Raw genomic sequence first — 15,452 nt, 5'->3', positions numbered from 1 at the left:
TTATTAATTTGACACAGAGAGAGTGCACGCACAGGCAGGGAGAATGGCAGGCAGAGGGAGAAACAGGCTCCCCGCTGAGCAGGGAGCCAGATACGGGACTCCATCCCAGGACCCTGGGATCATGACCGCAGGAAGGCAGATGCTTAACCGGCTGAGCCACCCAGGCGCCCCAGTCATGTGGGAGAGTCTAACAAATGACTGTCAGTAACTAAAACATCATGCTGATGAATACCTATAGATTATAAGTAGAATATTTGCATTCTACAGTTTAGAAACATAAGCTAATTGATGCACATGTAGAATTCAGCACCAAACACATAAATGTGCTTTTACATTTATTGTAAAACAAACGAGTAAAGGGGAAAAACTATCTTTTACAAAAATTGACATTATCCTTGTTCACAGATAACCTTAAATTCTCTGAACATAATATAATTAGTGTAAAAAAAAGATATAATTAGTGTAATTAAAATTCAGAAGTAAACAGGTTATTTATTTATTAAAGATTTTATTTATTTATTTGACAGAAAGACAGCAAGAAAGGGAATACAAGCAGGGGGAGTGGGAGAGGGAGAAGCAGGCTTCCCGTTGAGCAGGGGCTTGATCCCAGGACCAGGACCTGAGCTGAAGGCAGATGCTTAACGACTGAGCCACCCAGGTGTTTCATAAACAGGTTATTTAAAATAGAAATCCTACAAAAATGTACTTTGTGTTAAAGAGGACCTTAGTTTTAAAAAACTAGAGCAGAACAATACTTAAGATACTACAAAGCCAGACTTAAGAAAAAGCAGCTAAAGCCGAACTTAGAGGTCAAGTAACACCCTTAGCTATCATTTAATTAATTGTTTTCTGTGTATTGTTTACCCAGGAGCGCATGACTAGGAAGCAGTGAATCAGGCATTTGAATTCAAGCCTCTTTCATTCAGCATCCTGCTCTTAGTTGAAATTTCAAATACAGTTTGTGCATTTTCTCTGAAATTTTCTTCTATGACATGTTCTTTACTTATAACGTGTAGTTTGAGTCTTTGTGAAATTTCTCATGAGTTAGGGGCACTTTTCAAAAGTCTTATGATACTATCCTGTATTCAGAGATACTGAAGTGTTTTGTATTCATTTTAGTACAAGAACGTTGTTTATTTTAAGTAGACATTAAAAGCACAACGTTTTGTTGTCTTTTAGATTACTCTCATCACTAACAAGCTTGATACTACATATAATGTGTTGTCAAAATCTTCATAGTGTTCTGTGAGGGTTTGGTTAACTCAAAATATTTTCTATATTAATAACTGGGAAGGACAATGTGAGGTTATTAAGGAATCCTGTGGATCTGCAGGAAAGGGGGAATTGTGAGTTAATAACTGTTAGTTTGTCTTGTTTTGTTTCAGTGGAGATTCAAGCTTACTGATAGTTTAATTACATGATTTTAGAGATTCTGAGGAAGTTATAAGAATTTGATTCTGCAGTTCTCTTCAGCATGACAAAAAATTAAATATTTGTAAGGGAAGGAAGAAATACACCTCGTGTAATAAGTCTGCAATTACAATCTGTATGAAGTGAAAGTTGCAGTTTGCTGTTAGGAACCAACCTTCTACTGGGTAGAAAGACCCATGTCCACCCATGTTTTAGACATGTCATTCCCATTCAATCCATATATGTTTGGTCATTTTCAAAATCTCATTGGGCTGTCTATGAATTTATCTGAGTACACCTTTTCCATTCAATAAGAGCATAAATGGATGCCACTCATTTTGTCATATTTTTTTCATTTTGCCTTTTTTTGTTCATGAAAAGGCTGTATTACTCCATATCTCTCACCCAAATTTGTTTACTAAAGTGACCCAAAATATATTTTTGGGATTACTTTTGAAGTATTATCTTTGTATTCCAAAGCAGGCCCTTCCGAAACTGATGATGTTGATGACAAACTCCCCCTTTCGAAGTCTTTACAAGGTATAACCTTTTTGCTTCCGTTTTCCCACATACTGTTCTGATGTGATGTTCTTTATATTGGACAGACTGTGTTTTAGTATTAATATCTGTATTGTTACTTTTCTAAATGGAAAAGGAAAAAGAAAATGTATTGGCCTTTTTTTTAAACATAAATGAACTTCACAAGCAACAATTTTTCAAAACCAATTTTCCCTTTTGTGAATCTAGTAATGAATCTCGAAATGGGTACATGACACACTTTCATATTTAAGGTAAAGTACACATTTATACCTTATATCAGAATAGCCAGAAATACGGTGTTTATTGTATAGTTAGTAATGTAAATTTCGATAAGGTCATGTTGATACTTAGTTTTTAGAAAGATTTGTGAAATACCACTTGTAAATAAATCCCTAAGTTTATTAATTGAATACTTTTCTGGGAATTTTTGTATAGTGTGCCCTAACTTGATGATTGTAGGCTATTTGTGATGGCTTTTACTTCTGTCTATTCTGGCTGTGGTCGAGTAGGATCTGTTTTTTTTTGTTTTTTGCTTTTTTAGTTTTACTTTGACTGTAAATATAATTGCTTATTTCAGATTTTAAAAAAGAACAGAAAGGACCTGCACTCTTTGTGATATTAGGGTGGAACAACCTCCTTACCTTGTTATTCTTTACCCACCCTTTCCTCACTAAATACTGGTCTCTGCTCCATTAACTCCCATCCCTTTGACCTCACATCTTTGTTTCCATTGACTTTACAGTCAAAGAAGCCAGTGCTCCATGAATTCAGATGTTAATGTAAAGGTGTAGGGGGGGGGGTCTGTGTGTTGAGAAAGCATAGTTTTTAAAAGTTAATTAAAGAATAATTCATGGCTCTAGATTTATAGATTTACCTAGCATTTTGAGCTCAGGTGAGTTTTTATAATAATGGAGTAAGTGGAAGAGAATCCCAAGATAATTACGGCATCATAAAGCTAGACATCTAAAAACCCAAAGTATTTGACCTTATTAAGGCATTTTAAGTTAAAAGGTACTAAGACACTGAATGGCAGTTTTTGAAACTGTGATTGATGCTCTTTAAAAATCAAGATAAAATATACTTACAACCTATGTCTGAGGGTCACACCGTTAGTATAGCTTCTGAGTTCAGTTATCAGTGGATGACCAAATAGGTTGGATTTTGTTTCCCCTGTGTGATTTATTCTTACTCCTAGGTAATATAGTTTATTGATACACAAAGGCAGTGATTTGCAGCTTTTCCCATGTTTGCAGCTCAGACATTTAAGGACAGAGGATGAATATTCTGGGGCAGTTTGGGCAATTAATCCTAAGTGGCTCTCTAATGTTGTAGATTACTTCTTTCCTATTTATGAGTAAAACTTCTGCTCTAGTAGGATGAGCCTGTTTACCTTGTGACTGCCTAACCTGATACATTGCTTTATGTTCCAGTTTTTAGAAGCAGGCAGATTATATTACCTGAATTAAAATGCTTTTGAGACTAAAGGTAGTATCTTAAATTTTAACTTACGAGTTTCCTTTTAGTACAACTTTGATTAAATAATGGGGATTGAGTTTCCATAGCTTCCGCCATTGTAAAAATGGAAAGCAGGAAACATTTCACAGCCAAACCTGAACTTGTTTGTGTAGACTTTTAATAGTCTGTGAGCAAAGATAGCATTTACTCTGATTTGTGTTTTTGTGTGTGCGTCATTGACAGATGAGCATGGTACCTTGAGCCATAATTGTTCTGTATCTCAAATTCCAACATCTATCAGTAATTATATTGTATAGTTACAGTAAATAATATTAAATCCCCAAACCTACTTAGGTTTACTTTATCTATTTACATTTTAAAATAATTTTTTGTGCTTTCAAATAGAAGTGTTACATGTTTTTCTGAATTAGATCACATTGTTGGAATTAACTGCGAAAGAGTTAATCAGTTTGTATATGTTGTATGGTTAAGTGTTAAATTATTTGCAGTGTTGCCTAGTTTCTCTTCTTTCAATGTAAGTTTTTACTGGTATAGTATATGTGGTTTATTTTCTCTTTAGGAAGCCATCATTCTTCAGAAGGCAATGAAGGAACAGAAATGGAAGTACCAGCAGAAGGTTAGATATAAAGGGATTTTTAATTTGCAGTATTCATATTGTGTTTGTTCTCTATTAATTATTACCCATAAAACACCTTATTTGGAACCCAAAAGATGATTATTTTGGTATGCCTTCTTAGCCAACAGGTTTATTTTTTTAGTCCTAAGATGTAATGTACATATTTTACTCTACTGGGTAATAAAGCATGTGGGGATGAAAGCGGAAGTGGTAAGTAAAACTCTTCATGATGCAAAATACTGCCCTTTTATCTTGATCGTCTTGTGCCATATTAAGGATCCCTTCAGAAAGAATGGCTTCAGTATTTTAGACCTAAAAATATGACTGGCTTCTGTTCATATTTCATTCTTAAACATATTATTTAATGGTACCATTTTTTAAAGTATTTCCACATAAGATTAATAAAGGAGGGATTTTCTCTCTGATTATTTTTATCCCCACAACTACCCTGTGGACCTCCTTTTTCTGCTTCTCAGCCAATCCTCCTTCAATTGTGGCATTGAGGAAATGCTTAACTGTGGTATGGCTCTTTAAATACTCGCAATCCTAAGTGAAACTGTTATCTTGCCGAATGGCTTCCTATTTCTCAGCAGTTTATGTAGCTCCAGAAGAATTCTTGTAGATTTCTCCCAAGGAAAATGACTGGCATAAGGTATCTGAATCTTGTTTTAGAATTATGATTTCTCTCATAAACTGGTCATGTTGTGCCTTCTTTTTTTCCTGGGATAAAAAGGGAGTCTATACGATAAATTTTTATTTAACCTTTTAAAGTCATTAATTTTATTTCTACCCTCTTTTGAGGAGAAGGTAGTCTTAAGGTCCCTGGAATGTTGGCTAAGCTTTCCAAATTCAATTTTAGAATTAGAATTAGGGTTTCTAACTGAAGTACATTTCTTGCAAAAAATACCGAGATGCTTATTTTCAACAAAAATTATTTTACATTTCTTTTTGAGATCTTTTTATAGAAAATTGTGTGGATGCTTTTTTTTTTTTTCCTGATGTTTTACTGTGTGGAGGTAATAGATGTTTCCTCTGTAACAACATCTCTATTTTAGATAGGCGGTCTGCGTGCACCAGGGAGCTACCTGTGTGCAGGCCACACCGGGCCCAGGCAGTCTTCAGGCAGTCTGTGTTGCTCCGTAGTCCACAATGGTGTCTGATGACTAGGCTTTGAAATACTTGATGTTTGAGATTTTTATTGTCACACTGCTGTATGAACAGAGTTGAGTCGAACCTGGGTTCTGGTCTTTATTTCTTTACTAACAAGTGAACATGATCTTTGGCAAATCAATTAATCTCTCAACCTTTGCAAAATGAAGAGAGTTGATGAGGATACTCTCCAGCTGAGCTTTCCAGCACTAACATTCTGATGTACATTTGTTTTGTGTAGTAACACAAAAATAAAATATCTAAGTCCGTATCAAGTTAGGGGATAGAGTCCTGTATGCATCTGTCCCAGTCATTGTCTTGATATGAAGGTCCCCAAAGCAAAACATTGGTTGTGGTTTTATTTAACGATGTAAACCACTCCTAGGATTTCGGAAAGGAGAGGGGAATAGTAAACAGAAGGGAAAGCCTTTGTGTCTGTCCCGGCATTTTCTAGTTACAGCAGGAAAACAATAGTACAGCATTATATTCTCCTTCTAAAATCTGAGGTTCTTGAGTCCATTAATGCTTAATGCAAGTAACTTGGTATTATCAAACAGTTTGTCCCAGAGTTTTCTTTTTGTTTTCTCTTACCCTGTCTGCAATGAAAAGGGTCAGATATTTTAACATAACAACTATGAGCTGAATTCAAATGCCAGTAAAAATTTTCTCTTAGGCTGCTTTTGGAGTAACAAATCAGTGAAATGTTGGAACATACAGAAAGTGCTTTATAATGAATGTCATTTTAGAATTTTATTTTTTTCAAGATTCTACTCAGCATGTCCCTTCAGAAACAAGTGAGGACCCCGAAGTTGAGGTGACTATTGAAGGTTAGTTACCTAAAAGCCTTGATTCCAAAAGTTTACTTCTGGTCATAAAACTCTTTGTCACATTCACATTGCTAAGTATGCATTTCATTCATTCTTAACGGAAACTTGTGAGAAGAATTGAAGCATATATGTATATTTGTGACCAAAGCAGCCCACTTCCCAGCAGCGCAGCCAGTGCTTTGGGAGTTCTAGACAACAAAGCAAGCCGTGAGCACGAGCAGTGGCCTGCGGGTGGACCGAGCTATCCTTTTCTGTCACCGGGAATCGAAAAATAAATGAAAACTATGACCAGACATGATGCACGTGAGAACAGATTTTAGAACCTGTGGTTGAGTCGTGATAGAAGAGAGATAACCAGCACCTCAGTGATGTGGAAGGGAAAGTGTGGAGAGTTAGTTTGTCTTTCTTCATGTTTGCCCCTAGAAAACTATGAAAGGCTAATGCAGAATCTCTTTAAAAACAACTTTTGAAGCAGTAGCGACGAATAGATTCTTAAGAAATATCTTTAGCTAAAGTGGTTTCAAACCTAGTTTTGTCTTCCAAGGTACTGCATGAATGCAGATGAACCAGAATTATGTATAAATCCAGCTAATAGGATTATTAACAGTATCACTTTTCATATTTAATAACTACTAAATGCATGTTGATATTTTTCCTTTTCAATTAATGTCTCACACTAGACCTCTAAAAGGTACCCCCCACCCCAGTACTTCTTTCCTAAGGTAAAATATTGAAACACTACAGTAAATTGCACTATGTGGAGATTTATTTACCACCCCCCCCGCCCTGTTCTAAAGTTCCTAAACTCCCTAAACTCAGGGGTAGATGTCCTTTTATTGTGTATACACATAAAGGTAATTTTATATATAAATACACATGTATGTATAGTTTTGCAAAATTATGTAGATGTTTTTAGCATACAACATTATAATGGACATTTAAAGTACACATATATCACATTTCCATAGGTCTGTCCCCCCTCCCCCTTCCTAACCCATCTTGGTACTTCCAAGTTTTGGGGATTTTTTTGTGTGTGTTTTTGTTTTGTGTTTTGTTTTTTCCTGCAGCCTAACCTTTCTTAATTTGATCTCTCTCTCTTTTAATAACCTGTCTCCTTTGTCATTTGTTATTTATCATGTTTGGCTGTTTCATACTATTCAAAATGTTTGTCTTCATTGCTTCTGAATATATATATATATATATATATATATATAGCTGATGATTCTCATGAAAATTTATTTCATACTTCATGTGTTAATATCTCAATATCACATACATATTTCTTGTATCAATATAATTTTACTAACCTAAAAGCAATTTTGAATTGTTTATAGTCAGCATTAAATACTCAAATTTAATTGCTTTTTAGTTAGAAACCTCAGTTACCAGAGAAGGACATCTTAAGAGCATGTAACTATTATGCACACTCAGAACTTTGTCCTTTCTGTAGAGATAGGAAAAATAGATGATTATTAAAATAATTAGAATAAAACTTTTTTATGAGAGAAAGAGAGCAGGGGTTGGGAGGGGCAGAGCGAGAGAGAGAATCTTAAGCAGGCTCCCCACTCAGCGCGAGCCCGATGTGGGACTCAATCTCATGACCCTGAGATCATGACCTGAGCTGGAACCAAGAGGGACGCTTAACCCACTGAGCCACCCAGACGCCCCTTAGAATAAAACAGAATAAAACTTTTAAATAGGACTAGTAACCTAGTGGATTTATGAACGCTTAAAGCAGATAAAGGCTGTTAAAACTGCTTAGAAAATAAATACTTTTATAGCACAAGACCTCTAAAGATAATCATGAAATAAATGGATCATAAACCTAAAGTGTGTCAGTCTTTTCAATTTTGACTCTTTGGAGGAGAGGGATAAATCCTATTTCTTTGAATCTTAAGACAGTGCCAGAAGTTTGCTTTACCCAGCTGAATTTATCAACAGGTTGTAGAATGTCTTTATGTTCAGAAGAGCAGTGAAATGCCAGGTTTTTTTGAAGGAAGGTAAACTGTAAGTGTGATATTAACAGGGAAGGTCAAATGAGAACTTACATGCACATCTAATGAGAACTTACATACACATCTGTTTGATAAGCACGTTGTATATTTTTTCTGGAAAGATGATTGTAAAATTGTAGAAACCAGTTAAATATCGATAGTGAGAAAAATAAAACGTGGTATATCCTCATAATAGAAAAAAAGGGGCGCCTGGGTGGCTCAGATGGTTAAGCAACTGCCTTCAGCTCAGGTCATGATCCCGGAGTCCTGGAATCGAGTCCCACATCAGGCTTCCTGCTCAGGAGGGAGTCTGCTTCTCCCTCTGATCCTCTTCCCTCTCATGCTCTCTATCTCTCATTCTCTCTCTCTCAAATGAATAAATAAAATCTTTAAAAAAAATAGAAAAAAACACACATTGAAATAGGGGGGTGGATTAACATAACAATAAAACATTTAAAGGAAAAAAAAAAGAAATAGGGGGGTGGTTTTTTGTTCAGTTTGGTTTTAAGTAAGTGACCTGAAAAAAAGACCCTTACGATAAGTTTCGAGATTGAAAAATCCCTGCCTTTGATAAACAGAGCAAGTGTAAAAGGAAAATTGTATCTAGAAAGCTTAAAAGAAGCTAAATGAAGATAATCCTGTTTGCTTGGGATGACTTTTATTTTCTCCCATTATATCTTTCTGCATTTCCCAAATAGTATACAAAAGAAAAAAAAAGAACTTGTCATCAAGTAAGTTTGTTAGATTTTTCCACAACACTTTGTCATTGATCTCTGTATTTGAAATCATGTGGAGATGCAAAGAGGCTAATTTGGCACTGATGCAGACACATCATCTAGGATCATAATCTTTACCATTGCTGGTGGCGTGTGCTCAGAGTTGTGCTCACCCGTTCATGGTGATCCATTTGTCTCTGAAGTTAGTGGTACACATTTCCCCCCTTGTGTGACTTAGGTTTGGGGACTCGCCTTTGGAGTAAGAGGACCACACTTGACTTAATTTAGTAAACACTGCCCACATTTGGGGGTAAAATCAGACAGCTGACAGGTCTTTGATACATGCAGAGACAGTCTTATTTCAGAATTGTTTGATTTAGCTGTCATGGGCATGGTAGTAAAGGGATCTTTTGTGCTTCAGAAGAGGTTCTCTGGTCATGTACTTTTTTTAGGACATTGGTTGCCAAACCTGAGCCTTTCACACATGTCCGTTGTGCTGTGGCCTAACCTCCTGTTTGTTTCTTCACCCCAGATTTTTCTTTAACTTGATTGTAGTGAGATTCATTTAGAAATTAATCCTTCATCTTCTTAAGTAAAACTGTGTTTGAAGTAGTAGATTTTCTTTCTCCTGTACATGGAAACACATAAATACTTCAACACAGAGGTGCACTCCTCACATAGTTGGCACGTGGACCGTTGTTGGAGAACACTGTATTAGAGCTTCAGTAGCTGGATTACTTGTCATCCTCTGTTGGAATCCTTTTTTGTGACATTCATGCATAGGACCTTCGTCAGTATTTGGCTGCTGCTTATACTTGAGGACTGCACTTTGAAGTATTCATTTAATCATTGCGTAAATACCAAGCACCTTGTCTGCCTTGGGACCTGTACGAGGTAGTAAGTCCTTAGGCATGAACCACATAAGCAAGTCCACTGGAGGGTTTTGATCAAGGAGCAACAGTTTCTGTCCTGCTTTGTGAAAGAGCGAGAGCAGGCAGGGTGGAGCAAGAACACCAGCGCAACATGCGTGTGGCTACCCAGGGCCCAAGGCTAGGTGTTTTAGAATAGGACCAACGCAGTGGAGATAAAAGTGGGTGAATTCAGAGTGAGTTCTGAAAATAGTCAATAAATAGGCTTTGCTGTTCATCATTGTTTAATCATTGTGCTTATGTTACTGGCATGTTCATAGAATCTGGATGATTGAGTAGGTTAGTATTTGAATTTTTTGTGTTTTGAATTTTATAGCTGCTGAAGAGTCACGTAATGAACTTCCAACTGTTTATGTAGAAATTAGAGTTTTAGAGGAGTTGGGACCTGGATCCATGGATGAAAACTGCCATCCGTTAATTTGAAATGTGTAGGGTAATTCATGGCTCTGCATAATTTCAAAAGGGATTGTAGTGTCTAGTTTATTTTGACTTTTAAAAGATAGGTGTCAGATTGTATGATGAAAACATTACTATTGGATTGTGTTGCAAATAAAAGTACCAGAAAATTTGTTTCATATTCTGTTAAGGCACTCAGCATTCAGGTTGCCGTAATAAATTTTAGCTCTGAAGTCTGTGCTGTCCTGTAGGTATATTTGTAAATACGTTGCAAAAAAGAGAACGGGCTTTTCTTTGAGTTAGGGACGGTAGCTGCCTGTTTTCAAAGTGTGGTGGGTGCTTGTATTAGTACTGATAGCATAGTTCTTAGTTATTACCGCATAACAACTTGTGCATGTTAAAATATTTTGAAATTTATCTTAAAAGCTTTTAGCATTGATGATGTAAACATTTTTAGTTTGGGCTTGAATTTGAAGCTTCCTGAAATATGTGTCTCTAACACGAAAGTGGTTGCTTCTAATGTGGAAATGCCATGATAATTAGAATGACAGTGTTCGGGCTGCCAGACCTGAGGGTCACAAGAGGCAAACGCTTAGAGCTTTATGTGATGGTTTTGCTACAGAGATGTAATTTTGATCCTTTGTGGCAAGGATTTTGATGTCAAGAATAACATTTTCTCGTACTTTCGCAAAAGAAATGACAGTTTTTTGCAGCAAAGAGTGGAAAAGACTGTGGAAGTTCATAGCTGTTCTTGTGATTTCATTCCACGTTTCACAGGATTTAAAACACCCAAAGATCGATTAGTAAATATATGAAGTGGATTAGTCTTCTACTAGAATGTGTGGTGTGATTTTGTTATCACAGATAATTAATACATCTCTTTGTATTTGTTCATATTTATAGATTAAACTTATTTGTCCCTGGAGAGAAATAGGAGACCACTTTTTAATATATTACAATCTGATCAATCGCTTGTCTTGTTTGCACATACTCACCTAGGTTTGTCTTTGTTCTTTTTTGTTTATAGTTAATGAGGTTACTTTTATAAAATATGTTTATCCTATTAAATTCTCTATGTTGCAAAATAAAGTTGGACTGATTGAAGCAGTCTTGACACTTGAAGAAAAGCTCCCTTGCCCTTTCCCCTGGGCCTCAGTTTCAGAGTTCATAGTTGAGATTAATATAATAGATTGCTGGGATTCTTCATTACCACCCTCCAGCTCTCTTGGCTTCTTAATTTTATACTCTTTTAGTTTTTGTTTTATGTACTTCAGTTAACAATCAGTTTAAATAATGATCTACAGGGAAAGTACTTTTGTTTTTAATGTCATTGCTTAATGTTTATAAAGAAAGGTTAACTTTAAGCATTTAAAATGCTTTGACACGGGGCTCCTGGCTGGCTCAGCCGGTAGAGCATGCCATTCTTGATCTGATCTCGCCACTTTGGATCTAGGGTCATGAGTTTGAGCCCCACGTTGGGAGTAGAGATTATAAAATAAAGCAAAAACAGTTTGACGCTATTCCTAGGTGAAACGAGTGTCTTTCATTTTACTTTATGCAAACTAGCATAAAAATAATCGTAGGCTTCTAAAAATCTGGAAGTGGCAAAAGATGTTTTTTCCCAGTACATTTTCAGAATGGAAGGGTAAATGTATTAACGATACCTCATGTGTTTTCCCAAATGTATCTTTATAGGTTGAATTCAATTACTTGATAATCTTTTATAGTGTTTTGACCAGTTTTATAGCTATTTGATCACTAATCCTTGTAGTAATTTAATAAGCCCACATGACACGGTCGAATTTTTACAAGTCGTTCATAATTTTTAAATCTCCTACAATAGATTTCTTTTTTTCTGGGTTTGAGGAAGGGTTTCTACAATGGCAGTCAACACGTGAAAGAGTGTTGTAAGTTGCTCATATGATAACATTTCCCAGTATCCCCTAAACGTGGCATTTTTGTCTCTCCCAGCTCATAAATGGGTCCTGATATGACTTAATCTGGTATTGGTGACATTGGTGACTTTTTCCTCTTACTGGTTACAATAATCAGCAAATGGCATTAGAGGAAGAACCCGAAGTCATTGAGCCAGGCAACAGTGTCTGGTCGTGTTCTCTGACCCCCTGAGAGGAATGGCAGACAGGTGTTTTAGGCTTCAGTCAGATTTTCCCTTGATTAACATGCAAAGTGCATAGAAGTTATGCATGGTTGTCCCAGGCAATGTCGTGTATTTGGCTTAATTTGGATTTCTTGTTATCTCTTGGAGAGTACCATGCTAGTTTGGTGCTAAGAGTTACACTCAAGAGTCTGAGCTCAGCTGCACTGTTGAGCATGTGACAAGGTGAAGTCACACAACATTCATGGAGCGGATTCCTTGAGCTGTGAGAGGAGAGTGAAAATAAAAAGAGTGATCTGTAGTACTTGAATGGCAGCTTTTTGTGATTGTCTTTAACACAGTGATTATTTCTTTTCTATCCCATACTGAGTTTCAAGTAGAGATTTCTTAAAGTGATATTTTAGTAATTTATGGATAATGTTTGAGCAGAAAGCTTAGTATTGTGCCATGTGACATTTTCAGGGTTCTAGAAAAAAGATGACATTGATAGCTTTTCTTATTTTATCCAGATGTCCTTAATTCTAGCATTAGCTGAAGTTTCCTAGCAGGGTTGAGGTGCAGGACATATCCATGAAGACTGTAGCACGAACTCGCACTACGAACATCTGAAGTGGTCTACATTCTGTACTTCAGTATCTGCTTGTTCATTTCTACTGGGTTTTGTGTTGACTCAGTCAGCATTATCTGTTTCACAAATAACGTGAATTTCATTAATTCTGTAAGTTTTGTGTTTGTTAAAAGTGTTTGACATAAGTTACCTACCCTCCCTTGTTTATGCATGCTTGGATTTTGTATAAGCTGAAATATTTTTCTCTTCAAACTATATTTCCTCCCCCTTTTCTTGTATATTTGTATAATTGTAGGTATCTGTCTCTTACAACCTTTTGCCTGAAAGACTTAAACTGTAATCTTACGAGCTGAGAGGATTTAGGGGAGCAGGGAAATTGAGGAGGATGTAATTCAAATTAAACAGACTAAAGAAGATGAAGTAAGGCAAAGGAAAATGAGGACTATTCACCTGAGCGCCTCCCCTCGAGAGTAGGAAAACTGCAGGTGTAACTGGGAAGGGTAGGCCTAAAATGACCTTAGAGAAGTACTGATGGGGCAGCTGCAAACGGATGTACAGGTCCCCGTCTTTTGAATGTTGAAAATTGAGCAGACGGCAGCCAGAAGTCACTCAGACTTTTCCTCCAGTGATGACAATTTTCTTTTTCAAGATGATGATTATTCTCCACCTACCAAGAGACCAAAGAGCAGCGAGCCCCCCCAGCCACCGGTCACGGAGCCTGCCAATGCTGGGAAGCGGAAAGTGAGGGAGTTCAACTTCGGTAGGTTCTACCTCAGATACAGGCCCCTTTCTTTCTTTCTTTCTTTCTTTTTAAACATTTTCTCTTTCTCCAAAACTTAGAGCCATTCGTGTGTGTGTGTGTGTGTGTGTGTGTGTGTGTGTGTGTGTGTGTGTGTGTGTGTGTGTGTGTGTGTTGGGGGCAAGGGAGGGAGATGCTTTAAAATACATTAGTGCCTTAGATTCTAACAAGAGGAAAACCAAGGCAGTTTGAAGCAAGCTTACAGACACTGTTGAAGCTTAGTGTGAGTTGACCAAAGCACAAGACATTGTGTCTTCTGGTGTTAAGTACAGTTAATAGACTTTGAATCAGTGTTTTGATGACTCAGTAATTAAGACGTTTTTCTTAGCTTTAAAACCTTCCTTATTTGGAGCGCCTGGGTGGCTCAGTTGTTAAGCGTCTGCCTTCACCTCAGGTCATAATCCCAGGTTCCTGGGATTGAGCCCCTGCATCGTGCTTCCTGCTCCTTGGGAAGCCTGTTTCTCCCTCCCCCACTGCCCCTGCTTGTGTTCCCTCTCTCGCTGTAGCTCTCTCTCTCTCTAATAAATAAATAAAATCTTTATAAAAAAATAAAACCTTCCTTATTTAAGATCTGTTTTCCTCTTTGATTTTTTGTGTTCTGTGTAACTGCCAGCAGCTAATCTAACCAAGCCCCAGGGGATGGTGTATCTTTTTGAAGGGACTAAAGAAAATATCAGTGGAGCGAATTATATTTGCGATCCATATTTTGAACTTCTACATTTTTTTAAAAGTACTAGCGCTTTTTTTTTAAGATTTTATTTATTTATTTGAGAGAGAGAGAGAATGAGAGATAGAGAGCACGAGAGGGACGAGGGTCAGAGGGAGAAGCAGACTCCCTGCTGAGCAGGGAGCCCGATGTGGGACTCGATCCCGGGACTCCAGGATCATGACCTGAGCCGAAGGCAGTCGCTTAACCAACTGAGCCACCCAGGTGCCCTGAACTTCTACATTTTTTGCCCTGAACTTCTACATTTTTTAAATAGCTTTTTAGTATTTTAATTTGTCATAGTCATTAAATGTTGGATATAAATTGATTTTATAGATAGTAGTAAGTTTACATGTATTTATATTCCTTAGCACTCTATTTTAGGGTGCAACTATATTGTACTTATTTCTACACAACTTAGGCGTGTTTTAGAAGGTTTCCTGAATGACCTTGGACACCTCCTCTTTTTTGCCTCCATTTTATACTGTTTAATTGGACTGGTCTGACCTTTTTAGAAATTATCAGGCTAAAAAGAGGTACTCGGTGTTTTGAAAATAAACTTTATTTAAATCATCTCTATACCCCATGTGGGGCTTGAACTCACAACCCCAACATCAAGAGTTGGACATTCTTTTGACTGAGCCACCAGGTGCCCCTCAAAAATAAACTTTAAAAACATCTTTTATAATTTCTCATTGGACCAATTCTAAGAAGCACAAAAGGAAAAGTTCTTAAGAAAGCAGTAAAATTATATACATGGAGTTGGATTATTAAAACTAGGATGGTGACTTTTGATCTTGGTTGGGGTCGTGAGTGCAAGGGCATAGAGATTACTTAATAGAAAAAAAATTAGGATGTATTATGTAGAAAATAAGTCTTTAGCTGTTGGGTTATTGTAATATAATAGTGCCCCCAGACAGGGATTTATTGTTTAGATGTAACTTAAAACTCTCAATTTTTCAGAGAAATGGAATGCTCGAATTACTGATCTACGGAAACAAGTGGAAGAGTTGTTTGAAAGAAAATACGGTAAGTCTAAACTCAGAAATTCTTGTAATCGTTTGTTGATAAGCCTTTTAACAATTGGGTTACTTTTCATCCAGTGTAAGAAAGTTCACTTCTCACTACTATGAAGCTTTGGGAAAGTTTTCTTTCTGTGATTACCAATTAGCATTTCTTTTAACCCTTCAACATGCTCCTTTGGGAGTTT

At 36.7% G+C, this 15,452-nt stretch overlaps 1 protein-coding gene across 6 annotated transcripts in view; it reads left to right on the top strand.

The window, feature by feature from the left end:
• Positions 1-15,452, top strand: part of GTF2I (general transcription factor IIi) — a 100,232-nt gene that overhangs the window by 49,071 nt on the left and 35,709 nt on the right. Inside the window, exons 10-14 of one of the 6 annotated variants that reach the window (XM_028109812.1) lie at positions 1,894-1,950; positions 3,986-4,042; positions 5,956-6,018; positions 13,387-13,497; positions 15,206-15,271. In XM_028109812.1, coding sequence (XP_027965613.1) covers positions 1,894-1,950; positions 3,986-4,042; positions 5,956-6,018; positions 13,387-13,497; positions 15,206-15,271 — 354 coding nt within the window. Of the gene's footprint in view, positions 1-1,890; positions 1,951-3,985; positions 4,043-5,955; positions 6,019-13,386; positions 13,498-15,205; positions 15,272-15,452 lie in introns of all 6 variants that reach the window. The other 5 variants (XM_028109811.1, XM_028109813.1, XM_028109815.1 and 2 more) reach the window with 5 other exon arrangements.

This window comes from Eumetopias jubatus, unplaced genomic scaffold, assembly GCF_037043125.1.
Source record: "Eumetopias jubatus isolate StellerSeaLion01/CBP00866 unplaced genomic scaffold, mEumJub1_p1.0 scaffold_12, whole genome shotgun sequence".
In the NCBI taxonomy this organism is placed as follows: Eukaryota; Metazoa; Chordata; class Mammalia; order Carnivora; family Otariidae; genus Eumetopias; species Eumetopias jubatus.
This window is presented reverse-complemented; position numbering and strand designations above follow the sequence as displayed.